This window comes from Leptinotarsa decemlineata, unplaced genomic scaffold (assembly GCF_025532065.1).
Source record: "Leptinotarsa decemlineata unplaced genomic scaffold, Ldec_3_MD MMD2_tig00026354_RagTag_RagTag, whole genome shotgun sequence".
Taxonomy (NCBI): Eukaryota; Metazoa; Arthropoda; class Insecta; order Coleoptera; family Chrysomelidae; genus Leptinotarsa; species Leptinotarsa decemlineata.
Window position 1 is genome coordinate 22526756 of NW_027412702.1, and position 16281 is coordinate 22543036.

The 16281-nt window shown below is 34.1% G+C and overlaps 2 protein-coding genes across 2 annotated transcripts; both read left to right on the plus strand.

Moving 5' to 3' along the window:
• Window positions 1-1943: 1943 nt before the first annotated feature.
• Window positions 1944-3035, plus strand: LOC141486393 (uncharacterized). Its single transcript, XM_074184272.1, has one exon. It carries the CDS (start codon window positions 1944-1946, stop codon window positions 3033-3035), a length of 1092 nt encoding a protein of 363 aa, XP_074040373.1.
• Window positions 3036-8727: 5692 nt separating this feature from the next.
• Window positions 8728-14460, plus strand: Hou (GID complex subunit 8 homolog protein Houki). The gene is made up of 4 exons (XM_023159936.2): window positions 8728-9009; window positions 9059-9255; window positions 9732-9929; window positions 14077-14460. The coding sequence occupies exons 1-4, from the start codon at window positions 8892-8894 to the stop codon at window positions 14251-14253; spliced, it is 690 nt and encodes a 229-aa protein (XP_023015704.2). The 5' UTR covers window positions 8728-8891; the 3' UTR covers window positions 14254-14460.
• Window positions 14461-16281: the final 1821 nt, after the last annotated feature.

Consider the following 16281-nt stretch of genomic DNA (forward strand, 5'->3'; position numbering starts at 1 on the left):
AACATTAACAATCTTGCTGCCTGTTGTCATTCTGTTCGTTATTCTCGAATTCCTTAAAATGGGGTTCCATATTCGATTGAGGTTCACCGCTTCTTTTTTTTTTGTTGAAATTCTCCGTGTGTTTGTGGATCTCTATTGCCTCCCGTACCAGTCGGCTATAGTATCCCTGGAGATCGAATGGATACAGTGCCTCCGAGATCAGGAAAGCCTTGAAACCGAAAAGCACCACGGTTCAAAACGCGAAAAAGGATCAGATGGTTGCACGCGCATATATACCGTTTATCCCTAGGGTCACGAACAGAATTGGAAAACTATTGGATAAACACGACATCGAAATAGTCTTCAAACCCACGAGGAAGATACAACAAAGCCTCAGGTCGGCTAAAGACAAAAGAGACCCATTATCAGCAGCAGTCTAAACCCATTATCAGCAGCAGTCTAAACCATTTTGATTTCCAAATTCACATTTATTTTATTTATTTTTTTATAGAGAGCATACTATATGGAGCATACTATAAAGCTTATTGAAATAAAATAATGTTGTTGGGTTTACTGATTACTACATAAGGACACATTGCAAAAATAAATTTGGATAGGCAATATTGTGAAATTGATTTTTATATAGCTGAAAATTGTTTTGTATAAACATATATTGTAAAATAATAGATAAGGCAAAATTGTAAAATTAATTTAGGTTGGTATACCTGTCTGGTTGGTACGCCTGGATGGTTTAACTGAATGGGTTACCTATATAGCATAAATAAGGCTAGCTCGCATTAGTTTCTAGTTTTAATCTTCATCTTTGAAGATGATCACTTGGTGATCGAAACACGTGTCGAGGTGTTAAAAATAACGATTTGGTGTTGGAAAAAACTCCGGTAATGGTCAAGTTTATAGAAAAGTAAGATATTTCGGGTTAGTTTGTAACCGAATTATCGGCCAGAAAAATAATCAAACTGGATACAAATCTATTGAAACAAGAAATATATGTGTGATAAGAATGAAGAGAAATGCGTTTATTCGATTAGGTACTGGCATATTGACTTCCATACATTGCAAATCCGAATCAGTTTAACAATGAAATGAAAAAAGGAGATGAACTTTGCACAACGAAGACGAATTTCTGGAGGTGTAGGGGAGAGTGGGGTAATGACAGTCAAGGGGTAATCGTGGTCGGTATAATATCTCGGTAACGACGGTAACGCAGATCGCTCTGATCGGTGCTGCCTGCTTGCGGCACGATCTCGAACTACTACTCGAAAGCGCGCCATCTTGGCAGTCGTCGTTTGGACGTTGAGTGAGTTGGAGTGTTTTTATGTTGCGCCTCATTAGAAAACCTGTCGTTTAAAGTGCTGTTTTCACACGTTTCACTGTTCCCGCTGATAAACCAATGGTCACACAGTATCAAGGTAAGCCCCATTACTATAACCATTGCTGTTTATGAAGGTATTATAACAGGTTGTTGTTGATTTTTTCTTGTGAAATAAAACCATGCGTTCGGGGTAATGGTAGTCATACTGTTTGTGGTAATGGCAGTCATTATGTCAACAGACCATCATTACCCCATTCGTTATCAATTTTTGTTTTGTATGTTTCAGATGGCGAGGAAGTATATTAGAAAAACTGAAAAAGCTAAGTGGACAGCAGAAGACCTTAAAAAAGCTAAACAGGCTGTTGATAATGGCTTATCAATGAGAAAGGCCGCGGAAAATTTTGAAATACCCTTTAGCACATTACAAGTCCGATTAAAGAGCGGTACTGATTCTGACCCACGCTTAGGCAGGAAATGTGACTTTCCTCCTGCCCACGAAGAAGCTCTAGCTGATCATGTAAAGACACTGTCTAAAATTTTCTATGGAATTACAGCAATAAAGTTAAGAAAAATTGCGTTTGAATATGCAGAAAAGAATCATTTAAAACATAGGTTTAACAAAGACACTGAAATGGCTGGCTTAGACTGGATGTATGGTTTTATGCAAAGACACAAGATAAGTGTTAGAAAACCTGAAGCCACAAGTGTAGAAAGAGCTGTAGGGTTTAACAAACAAGAAGTCAATCGTTTTTTTAGTAATTTGGAAGAAGCAGTTGATAAATATAAGTTCAAGGATACAAACATATGGAATGTTGATGAAACAGGGATAACGACAGTGCAGGACCCTGGTCTAATTTTAGCAGAGAGGGGGCAAAAACGTGTTGGCTCCATTACCAGCTGGGAAAGAGGCAAAAACATTACCGTTGTATGTGCCATGAGCACAGGGGGGTCCTACGTCCCTCCTACGTTCATTTTTCCAAGGACGCGTATGTCCCAGTTGTTGGAAAAAAATGGGCCACCAGGATCAATCTACGGCTGTTCAAAGACTGGATGGATAAATGAAGAGCTGTTTTTAACTTGGTTACAACACTTCGCTGAATTTACTCACACAAGTGTAGAGAACAAAATGCTTCTCATATTAGACAACCACAGCACACATTGCTCCGCTGAGGCTTATGCCTTTTGCAGGGAGAATGGAGTGGTTATGGTTTCCTTACCACCGCATACATCGCATAGGCTTCAGCCTTTAGATGTAGTATTTTATTCACCATTGAAATCTGCATATAAGAGGGAGTGTGATTTGTTCATGAAGTCTAAGAACTTAGTGAAGATAACACCATATGATGTAGCCGAGCTTTTTAACAAAGCTTACTCATTAGTTGCTACCATTGCTAAAGCAACAAGTGGATTCAAAAACACTGGGATACATCCATTAAATCCGGGAATCTTTACTGATGAAGACTTCTTGGTAGAAGACATTCTTCAAAAGAATAAGGACTCGACACCAGTGTATGTGGAAGATACAGTGATTGCTAATAATGAAAACAACCTGCAAAGACCTGTAAGGTCACCTGCAAAGACTGTTGGTATTAATCAGTCCAACCCTATCCAAGTTCCCATTCAAGTTGTTTCTCCTATACCCGGATGCAGCACTTCTACCGATGTGCCAACATCGGTTGACCTGGTAACAGGTCAATGCGGGTATTTTCTGAGCAAGATATGATATTCAAGTCTCGTATTCATCAAAATGATGAAATTTGAATCATGTTTCGTTCGAATCGATAAAGCTATAGAGTCGAAAAATTTAAAAAATTGAAAAAAAAGTCGAAGAGAGTCCAAATTTCGATCAAGGGTATGAAATTGGAAACCGAGCAACTTTTTTCTTTGATAAAAAAATGTCAAATTTGACAGGTTTAGAGTAGCACATGACAAAAGGAAAAAGGCTTTTTTCAACTGATTTTTCAAGCACAAACTAACTGCGAAATCAAATTTTCATTATATCTGAGATATTTGCAAAACACTGAAAATCACAGATTCTGTTTTTTGTTCTACTGCTTCCATTTTCAATAATATCAGAGATGATAGAGGAACTATTCGCTTCATTTCATGTTTTTCATAATCTGGTTCAACCCATTTCTCAATGCGACGTTTCGTTCATTGAAATACATCATCAATATATATTTTTATTACGGACCTGTAATTGTTTTATACATTTTGGTAGTCATTGTAATAACAAATTCATTGACATATACAACACAAATACAGGGTGTCACTAAATAAGTGTAAAACATTCAAGGAGGTGATTCCTCATCGAAAAAAAGATAGGATCTTTCATATAAAGAAATTTCATTGGAGCATCCCTTGTTAAGATACAGCCCCTTAAAGGGGGTACATAAAATTTGTATAACAATTTTTTTCACAAGCACTAAAAAAGTTACAATATTGAAATAAACCTGACGTTTTGTACTACCAAAAAGACACTTAGTCAGAAATTTATTTGGTTCACCCCATGGTTGTAAGGGGTGGAAAACGCAACCACTAAAATTTATTTCCAATGTAACTTTTTGTCTTATTATTTGTTTACCATTTAAAAATTTATTTCCGATAGCCTGTTTCATTCTAAACAAAAAATGTCTCTTGGGTTTTCTGCCCAAAATAAAGCAGTTCGCAGCAAAAAATTATTTTAGGAACAACTGGGGGCTGTATCTCAACGAGGGATGCTCCAATGAAGTTTCTTTATATGAAAAATCCTATCTTTTTTTCGATGAGGAATCACCTCCTTAAATGTTTTACACTTATTCAGTTACACCCTGTATTTCTCGACGTTTCTTCTAAAAAACACTTCATCAAAATTCCATCATTTAACTTTTATTTTAATGAGAAATAAAATTTCTGAATATCATTGCAAGCACATAGTTAATCCTAACACACCACATTGAGAAAGAAACAGTTGCGAAAGACAATGTAACGAAATAATAATAATAATAGAAAATGAACATCATAACGGCCTCGCGTTACATTGTTTAAGTTACAGTCTCACACGATATCGCTTTAAATGTTCAAATTGTCTTTCATCATTTCTTAAACAAATACTTGCTCTTGAAATAGTGTGTTTTTGGCAGTTTTCCTTGTCGGCAGTGATAATGTGTATTCCTGTTGAACCATATTGGTTCAACAGGATATTGGTAAATCTACTTTCATTACACCACAATTTTTTTTGGAAATTTCATTATTTTGGCGAAATTTTCTAATGAGCCACCTACGAAAATCTTTTCTTCTGGTGAAATCCGTCAAACGCAAATGATGGACCCAGGAAGATCAACTACTTTGATGGTTTGAAAACTGTTTACTTCATATCCTGAAGACGCCTACTTCGTTGGTAAAACTCGCGTCAAGAAGAGTATCGCAGTTCTGGTATTTAGGAAAAGTGTGTGTTTTGGATTTATTCTACACCAAAGGTTTTTCAGTTTTGTCTTTTGCCATTCGATTTCACTAAATATGCTGTCATACAGTCTTGACATTCAAAATTAGAAATACAACTAAAGCTAGCACACTAAATTTTGTTTTGAGTATTCCGGAGGTTATTGAATCGAGGCAGGTGCCGTCTTAATAATTGCATAGAGACAAAATCAATGAATCACAGAGAAAAAGTTTTCAAAAATGTATTAGGTCATAGTCATTTAGTATTCAAGTATTTCATACGTATGGGCTGAATACCTTTTGTGATAGCAAGAATACTTTTTATCTGTGGCCACATTAGTTACTTTATATTAGTTACAACATATATTCCGAGAAGAAATGAAAATGCAGTTTCCCCAGGAATTCCTATTTTACTATTTCTTAGACGAAACCAAAAATTTCAATATTCTGAAACAGTTCTGATTTCCATTGTCTAATATAATATAAATTTATTTGAAATCCCTGGAAGAATTTATAAAAAATTAAAAAGATTAACCGAAAAATAATAATTTTCATTAAACAAAAAACTGAAATTACAAAGAAATAATATACAAGCAACAACCAAAAAAATTAAAAATTGTAATATCAATACAAGTTGAAAATTAAAAAATATTATTAACATATTTGTATATATTGACACATTTGGGAATTTATATTCTCAAATGCAGCATTGACGCTAGTCCTTTCCTAAAGGTTTACCAATCGTGTTTACACAGGCATTACCATTGGTTTTAGTAACATCAGCTGTTAGAAATCAAGTTTAAGGATAGGTACCACGTGAACATAGTCATTGGAATATCTGAAGAATGATTTATTTTTGGCTCATATTATAAGTGTCACTTCAAGTAGATCAATATTGAAAACAATGATATATATATCTGATCAATTCTATTTGCGTCACTTCAATTATACCAAAAAAAATTATTTTTCTGATAATATCAATTGACTGATATGCATAATTTCATGAAAAAAATGAAAATAATTTCATGATACAACGAATTTGAAATTTATAACATTATCAATTCCAATAAGATTTTTCAAACGTAATTGTATAAGACAATACCACCTGCTACCATTTTTTTTTAAAAAAAAGAGAAGAATTGATTTCACCCTGAATGTGACAGAATGAATCATTAACCCTTACGAGTAAGAAGATAGTGGTTCTATAATTTGCATTGAATCATCTCTCTCTCTCTCTCTCTCTCTCTCTCTCTCTCTCTCTCTCTCTCTCTCTCTCTCTATCTCTCCCACTCGCGCTCTCATACGGTGCTCATAGTCTTCTAACTAACGCACATCTACTGGGCGCGACTATAACGATTTTGTAGACTGCAAAAAACTGTTATTTGTAGATATGACAACATGAGATTTATTTCAAAATTGTTATACTGTTGAAACCAACTTGGTACAGCTATTGTTACTTTTGTAGCTTTTTAGCAGAATAACCCTGCTGTACTATTTTGAACAGGTCCTATTTCATATCTTCACTAGTTTGCATTGGTTATTATTTTTCTATTGAATTTATTTAATAGTGAATTTTTATAATGGTGAATTTTTATAAGTTTGAGTTGTTGTTTGAATACAGTAGATAATTCTAAAAAGCCTTTGCCGCAAGGTGACGCTGCAAAATTCAAGGAAAACAATAAAAGTGTTAAGTGTCTTTTTGTATTGAGAAATTTTTACGAAATATAATATTTTTCTCAAAATACTTATCATGAACGTAATGTTGACTGAAACAATGCGATATTTAGAATATAATACTAAAACGATAGTTGAATGAGTAGCAGTATTCGGGGTCAATCACGTGTAAGGTGAAGGAAATAATACCTTAAAAAGTGTTATTCCAACAGAGATTTTCTACAGTTATCCACAGTACCGACATCATTACTGAGCAAATGCCATTTGACTCCAGCGACTTATGAAGTTGAAATGAGTTTATGGCCTATTTGATTTTCTCCAAATCAATTACTTTCCATTGGCTCTGACACCCCTCCATGAACGCCCTTTTAGGAGTCTACAGTTATAAATTTATCCAGAACTCCAGACTAGATTTGTAATTTCTGACCACTCCTCCTGTTTTTGTGTGCTCCTTGGTATTTGTTTCAAGATTGTTTATCAAGACCTGAGATTCCATAGAGTCTCTCTAATAGAATCCGGCGCATACTTGGGGTCTGTTCGACTTTCTCGCATTGTCTTCTCCAACAGTATCCTTAGATTTCTTCGGAGCTTTGTTGTTTTTGGTTAAAGTTTTTAGAAGTTTGTTGTCTCATCCGTGCCAAGTCTTCATTAAACCAGGAAACATTCCTGGTCGATCTCTAGTTGACGATAGGACAATGTTCCTTATAGAGATAATAGCTTCCATTAATCGGTCTGCTGCTAACTCCAAGTCTGTGAAATCTATTATCACAAAACATATCCAGTCTAAATAAATTTCCAGGTCTGCTTTGTAGGCTTTCCAGTTTGTTTTCCGATGACCTAGACAACTTTCTTAACCAGACGCATTTCATTTCTCAACATAGTTACTTATCAATGTAGTACCTACATCTCGTGTAAATGAAGGTAGGTTCATTACCTATGTTCAAATGTCTAAAGTGTTTGTTAATATTAACTGTAGTGGATGCTCAGCTTTCTAATTGGTGTAATGAACCTCTTTCCTGAAGTACGAAAAATCACTCACTAGCGGCGCTAGTAGTTCGGTAGAGACAAACACTGCCTAATTCTCATGTAAACATATGGTAAAGTAAAGAATGTTTTTAACAGAAGAAGATGTTCCTGGAGCAAAACTAAAATTTGTCGCTGTAAAGGATAACAATGTTGTAACATAAAACATTGGCTTGCATGCCGTGATTTGAAAGTAACTGGAAAAAAGTGAATTAATACAGACTCAAGTAAGAGAGTAGCGGTAGATTCAAACTGTGATAAAAGAAATTCAAAATAATTATGAATTAAAGATTTATTTCCGATTGAAATATGAATCAAATATAGAGGGAAATGAAATAAATTTAATTAAATATAATAAATGATTATAATTCAATAAACGATTGAGGTTATATCTCATTCTAATCAATATTAATTAATTATGAAAAATTTACTATTCATTTCATGTTTAGAGCATACATATGAATATTTATTTATTTTTCGCACTGTTAAATCCACTCTCCTCGAAACATGTATCCCTTTCTTACATCTAACCTCATTAATATGAGGTTTTATAAATGGTATAAAAAACACGTTTTCTTCCGGATATCGATTCTTCGACGTACAATTCGCAAAACAGCAATGCTTTGTTGGCATTATACTGGCACAAAATAATTTTTTATATCAGATTTATATTTTTAAATAATAAATTATTAGTACGTAAACAATACTTTTACATGTGAATAGTTTTATGTTTGTCCCTACTACTATAGTGCTGCCTCTCGTGACACTTTCGCAGTACTATTCTCAGGAAAAAGGCTCATTACTCCTCCAGGTCAGATGAGGTCCACTATCATATGTACTGTTGATCTATTCGCTAATATATAGCTAGTTTTCCAAATATTGTGTGAAGGCAGCATATAACCAATGGACTATTATTGAAAGTACGTGACTGAAAAGTGGAAAACCCGTTTTCAATTCTGAATACACTGATATGGTTTTTTGATGGAAATTATTAATACATAATAATATTCACAAATTTTCGCAATATAGAATTTATTTTCAATATGCGTTTCACTACAACAGTAGCACAGTATATATAGCATCAACTTTCTACTGTGACATATGCTTCCACAGTTGAACTGGTCTAGCCTAGTCCAGCTGAAGAAGCTTCTGAAAATCGAATGTGTTCTGAAAATAACCAATTCATGGTTTTTTAGGTAACCGCTGTCAAAACTTCCGGTTACTTTCGGACCCTACCCTGGAAATAACAAAGAACATACGTATTTTTTATATCATTACCACAGATTAAATTTAATCTGTGTCATTACCATCGACATAACCATGTTATGTTGGTGATCATTACTCTGAGGTATTTGCCAATTTGACGCCATTTTGACAACTCACAGTCGTAGTTGTTTTGACTTTTGTGATGGTATCGTCATTATTTTCTTTTATAAAGCAAAAACAAATAAACCATTAGATAATGAGCTACGTTGAAAAACACGAACTTGCAACAAAGGAAGACTGGTTACGAATATTGAATGAGGACAACCTCTGTCAAAGTGATATGAATAAACTTATCATGAATTATCTAGTCACAGGTAAGGGATATTCATAATTATAGGCCAAAAATATTAACACGTATTTTAGAAGGTTTTCAGGAGGCTGCAGAAAAATTCCAGCAAGAATCGGGCATTGTCCCCTCTGTTGACTTGCGTTCCTTGGATGACAGGACTCGCATCAGAGATGCCATTATGACTGGTAAAATACAAGAAGCCACAGCCCTTATCAACCAGTTACATCCTGAGATGCTGGATAATGATAGACATTTATATTTTCATCTACAGGTAAATGTTGAAGTCATATATATATATATGACTACAAACTGTTGAATACAGAGTGTGTTTTTTCAGTCTATGTCTTGTATGTTCGCTGATGTATGGGTACACCACCAAAAGTAATTTTTTCCAGCTTCTTTATTCTGTTAACATTAAAGTCAACATACAGCCCTTGTGGGTATACTTGATTGTTGTGTACATTATTCGCCCACAAAAATATTTGAAAATTTATTCGTGTGTATCTGTTTTTTCACAATTAATTATTTGTCTAATTGATTTGTTAACTGCTTGCTGTTATAAAAAAGTCATTGTAGACTAGTTTAATGTACAAGATCAACTGATGAAACTACCATGTAGTGAAACGAGTCTTGAATACAATTTATATTGTGAAAATTATATTTTCAAGGAGAATTTAGATAAAAAACATTAACTTACATAATAATGGATTGATTTTCATTATTTTCTCATTTGAATGTTTTTTTCAGCAACTCCATCTAATTGAACTTATCAGGAATAATAGGATAGAAGAAGCTCTTGCCTTTGCTCAAAGTCATCTGAGTGAAGCCGGGGAAGACAACCCATCTGTGTTATCTGAACTGGAAAGAACAGTTGCTCTTTTGGCTTTTGAAGAACCTTTGACTTGTCCTTTCGGTGATTTGCTTGCCCCATCTCATAGACAAAAGGTGGAGTAATAATTTTCAAATTTTAGAAAAATCATTGATTTATCTGCCTGCTTGTCTTACCCAATTTTAATTTGCCATATAGAGATAGATATTGGACTCTGTTGTCTTTCTAAGATATTTTTTATGTCAGCAGTATGAGGGTATAAAACAATATATCTTGAAAATAACTACTAAAAGTAAGAAGAAAAATCTCCAAATTAAACATTTACTGAAAATATGTGTTTCCCAATCTGAAAAATGAATAAGTTTTATGCGGTAAACTAAAAAGTTACTGCGTAATATATACCACTGAAAAGTCTAGTTAGTCCATAAATTTATAAATTTTGCCTGAAAATAATTTGAAACTGAACAGACAAAGGTTGTTGGAAACTTTAGTTCACGTTCCTATTTCTGTCTTCAGTCCCTTGATTCAGCAATCAAAACTTTAAACATGAGTCAAAATGAAAAAAATGTGTAATGGAAACTATGTTATTGACATTTACGCACACACATACACCATTCACCATATACATAATATTATTATTGTATTTGCCTAGCACTATAACTAATGACAATTGAAAAAAATATTTTACTCCCTAATTACATCTGCTGAAGATGTCAATATGCGTAGAGAACAGTATTCCATTTCTGGTGCTTGTTTTTGGATTTCATAGTATCAATTTCAGGTGCTGTATAACAAAAATAATGAATCATTTTATTGAATGTGATAAGATTCAAAATTTTTCAAAGAAATCACAATAATTACATGTCTTCTTAATATTATATGTTGAATATCAGTGTTGCCAATCATGAAACACCAGAAGCGGACTGAAACATGTACAATCATTTTTACGTGAATATCAATTGATGATGTGTGTATTCAATCTTGAGAGAGCAAGAAAAGTACCTCAATCGATAAGAAACAAGAATTATGAAACGAAAATATTTAGGCTTGAAGTATGAAAGTATTTTTGGGAAAGAAAGTTTTTGACTTTCTACTACTCCATCTTGATACAAAAAAAGGAGGACTTTCTTTCAGTTTGTGTCTGAAAGTTACTTCTTTGCATGATCTACACATCCATGTATAGAGTTACTTCCTTCCTTTCTTTGGAAGACTCTCTCATCCTTCTTTTTTTTTGTATCAAGATGTAGTAGTAGAAAGCCAAAAACTTTCTTTCCCAAAAATTAATCACTCCTAAAAAATATAACCCCTTCAATTGAAATATGAAAGAATGTTATATCAAATTTCATTATAGACATTATAACAATGTTATACTAATTATGAAAAGAGAAATGAAAATTTCTATGTTTTTACCACTTTTAATTGTAACTAACGATACTGCAGTTTCGTCCTATATAGACATTCTCAAACTTATACGTTTTATTGTATAAGTTTGAGAATGTCCATATAGGACGAAACTGCATTAACGTTAGTTACAATTAAAAGTGGTAAAAAACATTTAAATTTCCATTTCTCTTTTCATTATGATCTCCTACCACGTAGTAACGGCTACATCCATCAATTTGTTATACCAATTGATACACATCACACACATACAAATTTTCACACATTTCCTGAACAATGAAACATTTTTCATGACCTCATAAATTTTTTGTTGGTGCTATCTTTTTACTGAATGAGGTAAAGAGTTATGAATTATAATTCCTCTACAGCATACAAAATATATCTCAAGGTGTCATGGGTGTATATATTAATTTCATTAGTGTTGTATGAATTCTAAGAGAAAACCTGATTTTTTGGTGTACGTGAACTGTTCAAAAAATAAGGTGAATGTTCAAATTTCGCGGGCTAGGTACATTCGATAAGCAATTTTTTTATGTTGGTACACTTGTCTCGAACATATGTTCAGTTTCTTGGGTTTAGTGTGTTAGTGAGAGGCATAAAAGTTACTGTTTTGCGTTTTAGGCAATTTTCTGTTATTGAAATAATGGATCCAATGATTTACATCAAATTTTAGGTGAAAAATCAACTTAAGTGCTCTAAGACACTTGAAGTGTTGACAGTAGCATACAGTGATTGTACTCTTGAGTAGTCAGAAAAAATTTTACCAGTTGTACAAGCTTATCACGCTCAGGAATTGTTGAATGATGCCCACGGCGATCCAGATTTGCTTGAAAGGGTAATGACTGGTGACGAATCATGGATAATATGCTTATAATATTGAAACCAAAGCCCAAGTGGCCCAATGGATGAGCCCAGGAGAACCAAGCCAAAAAAGCACGCCAAGTTCGATTTTATAGGTTTTGCTCAGTTTTCTTACACAGGCATAGTGCATCAGGAGTTCTTGCCACATGGATGGTCAACAAAAAGTATTATTTTGAAGTTATTCGCCGTTTGCGACAAGCAATACAAAAAAAAAATGTTGTGGAACAACAATTAATGGGCTTTTGCATCACTACAATGCAGGTGCTCCCTCGTCATTTCTTGTTCGTAATTTGTTGGCCAAAAACAACACCGTAATCATGCCTTGGCCACTGTATTCACCAGATATGGCCCCCTGAGACATTTTCCTGTTACCAAGATTGAAGAGACCCATGGAAGAACGGTGTTTTGCGACGATTGCGGAGATGAAAACTGAATTGTTGAGAGATCTCAGCTAAAAAGTGCGGAACTGTTTCGAGGATTGAAAACAAAAGCTGGCGCAAGCGAACACAATAGAAATTGATGAATAAACGAATAAATTTTGAGAAAAATAAATAATAATAATAAATGTCGCTTATTGGTGAATACCAAAGGGCCATCGACGGAAGTCGTTCAGCCAGTGTACAATTGAATATTTGCAGTGATTTTTACATATGCTTACATAATAGATTTGAGGTATATTATATTTCTAACAAAAAAAAATTATAAATTATGAGTGATTTGATGATTCCCAAATAGTTTTTTCCGGGTATTTGAATTTGGATGGTTGTCCTTCAACTCTTTCCTTCATAATGCCTGTAGTTTCATTTTCGGCAATGCGGTTTCCTAGGTCTGATAGTCTCTCCTTTATAGGTTTCACTTTTGTAGTTCTATAAAGCAGTGCGTTTGAGGGATTGTGAAGTATGTTCTGAGGGTAACGCATTTTGGTAATTCTCCTTAGTGTAGACGTTTCAGTTGTTTGGAGATTATTTAATGCAGGATTATGACAACTTGAATAAATTACATGTGCATGTTCGAGAAGTGGACGACATATCATTTTATATATTATAGTTGGAGTTTTAGTGTTGATTTTTAAATGTCAGACTCCGAAAGTGTTTTCCTCTATTGATCCATTTCTTTTTAGTCATTTTTGTATGGCTGTTCAAGTTGATTTTGTGGTCAATGTTAACTCCCAAATATTTTACTGATAACCTGCTTCTACCATTTCGTTGTTGATGTTTATTATTGGTAGCGTCTCTGAAGGGTTGTGATGAAAAATGATAAAATATGATTTTTCCGGGTTTGGTCTCAATCTCCATTTATTGAACCAGAACGTTGTTCTGTGTGGTTGTGTGAAACTAAGGCAGTGTCATCTGCACACTGTAAGATGTAAAGGTTTTCATTAAATTCATTCTTGTCTTCCAAGTTGTGATTGTATATATCATGGCAGTATATATTACAGAGAATCAGAGATAGCGGAGAGCCTTCTGGAACTCCTTGTTTTAAAATTCATCTTATTTTTTGAACAGACAGTGGATTCACATATTTATGATACTTACCAAACCATAGGACATAAACATTGGAAGTGACTATGGCTGAGTGAAAATTATCATGAACAAAGTAGATGTCTTGGAATATAGAAGCCCAGTTTTCTCAAAATTTCTATTGCAGGAGGCAATTTTTTTTCCTATTTCACTAGACTCGAAACTTAATGATTTGTTAATGTATTGTTTCTTCTTTGTGATGCTCATGTATGATCATTTTTTTATCTCCAATGCCAGTTTGTGGTTGATGAGTCAATTTGATAGATATATTAAGCCTGAGCTGATATAATTTTTGATGTTATGAACAGATAGGTTTAACAGAATGGTATCATCTGCGTACAGCTGTATGACCTTCCAGGTTCAATCTAACATAATTTACATATTTTGGTCGAACTGTTGAATCTCCAGAGAAGTTGTTTAAGCAAATAGCTGAAAACTCGGTTAGTGATTGTGGAATTTGCTAATTCATGTCAATTTCTAGGTCGTTAGTGAAGTGAATGCTGCTATCCTCAAAATGGAACACCAAGAAACTACAACGTCAAAAATATCTACCCTGCTGAAACTAATTCTTTGGGCACAAGAAAAGCTGACCAAAAAAAACTATAAATATCCAAAAATGACGAATCTAGCTACAGCAACTATCGAAGAACCCAAATGAATATATTTTCAATTATTTATTAAAGTGATTGAAATTAGGAGTTAAGATTTTACTCATTAGAATTGGTAGTGTGGTTAGTTTAAAGACCTCATTTAGGCAGAAAGTAAATCGAAACTGTGAATATTTTATACCTTTTAATTAATTATATAACATGTTTTAAATTTTGTTGGTCCAAAAAATTTTATTATAGTGTAGTTTTCTAAATTAGGAAGAAGTTTGCTTCATGAAACATTTCCTTTTGTGAATTTATTTCAAGCCTGGTTCGGTAACATACAGAATATGAGAATGTACTTATATCAAGAACTTTTTAAAAGTTGAATCAGATGTACACATTCTACGTTTGCATATTGAGCCCTCATGAGGCATAGCCTCAGACCATTCCGTGTTGAGAATCATTGAATGGCATACTTATAATATTAAAATACTTTAATATTAAAATTGAAACAAAACTTCAACAATAAATACTATTCACAACTTTGAACTTGAAATGTGACACAGAAACATCTTAGCATCCATTTGCTGTAGTCTATTCCCTGTGTTAGGAATCACACGTTAAAAGGTAAGACCTCGTTAGTCCTTAGTTCGTACAAGATTTGACTTATGAGGGTTGTTGTTCACAGGGGTGTGACAGTTGGTTAAAACAGATTTTAAACAGATTAGATTTTACAGACCACAGTGAACCCTTTAAAAAACTGGATATTGATAAGAATTTTATTAATAAGAAATTGATCATATGTTTAGCATTAGATAGAACAAATTAGGTATTTTATTGTCTCGGGGTCTCGAATAAGTATAATTGGGGTATTTTTCGGTTTTTAGAAACTTCTCAGTAGTAGCACAGAATCTGGAATTGTTGCTTGATATGTGACAATATTACATGGAACTAATAACATAACATTGACAAAAAATCGGTGTTACATTTGATGTGTCACCTAGCGGCCTAGCCCTTCAAAGTATAAAATTCCCGCTGTTAAGTTTGGTTTCATGGTTTCATCGCGCTTTTTTGCGGGTACATCTGAATATATAACACTGAGGCCCTGTGTAGTGAGATTCTTCTTTGCCCATGAGTCCAATTTTCAAATAGTATTAGTCATATTTTTTCATTGCTGATGAAATGTGTTTCTGTAATTCAATCGTTTTCGTAAAAGTATTGTTTGAAATTGAATTTTCATTTGAAGTAGACGTAGCAGTACCCTTTTATACATTTTGTGAACTGATGGACAAATAATTAATTTTCGGGACATTTTCCGCCGTTAAAAACTCTTAACCACTGATTCATATTTAAAACGATTTCCCTTCGAAATTACTAGATGTTGCACGTTCCAGGCAACTTAGCCGCTGCCATTGCGTAAACTATATCAGGTATCCCCAGTGATACCTGTAACCCACCACGATGTACTCTCTTTACACCAGTGACCTCCGAGGTCACTGACAAGACTCAGGCAATAACTATGGGAAGAACGATATCTTCTCCGGCCAGAAAAGTTAGGATCTCTAGAAGGGAGATCGACTGGCAAGAGCAGGTAACGCACACATCATAACCGTGAAGGCAAAGTTCGAGGGTAGGATCAAAAGTCTGTACCCTCTGAACAACAGACTATCCAAATTGAACCTAAAGAATAAAGTTACGATCTACAACACTATGTTCAAGCCTGTCATCATGTATGCTTCAGGCATCTGGGGACAAGCGGCTCCGTCTAATTTCTCCATTCTGGAGAAAGTCCAAAATAAGTTAATACGGATGATTGCCAGGTAGGGGTACACCGTGAAGGGCGGTACTGATGTCTTGTCCTTCTGACAAACGCCAGCTCCAACCTGTCTGAACTGAAGATGATCAAACAAAACTGTAACCCACTTTGAGAAACCATGAAGTTGTTGTTCCATAGGCGTACATATATGAGTTAGTTTAAATGTAGTATGTTTGCCATACAAAAGTAGGGTGCACCTGGTGAAGTATTATAAACCGGACTATACCGAAAAATATCACATAATGAGTATTACTATTATGAAACAGAATATAGGTTTTCA

Coding starts and splice junctions, on each gene's coding strand:
- LOC141486393 (XM_074184272.1), top strand. CDS start 1,944: ATGGCTGGCTTAGACTGGATGTATGGTTTTATGCAAAGACACAAGATA.
- Hou (XM_023159936.2), top strand. CDS start 8,892: ATGAGCTACGTTGAAAAACACGAACTTGCAACAAAGGAAGACTGGTTA. Junction 9,010..9,058: donor CATGAATTATCTAGTCACAG/GTAAGGGATATT, acceptor CACGTATTTTAG/AAGGTTTTCAGGAGGCTGCA. Junction 9,256..9,731: donor ATTTATATTTTCATCTACAG/GTAAATGTTGAA, acceptor TGTTTTTTTCAG/CAACTCCATCTAATTGAACT.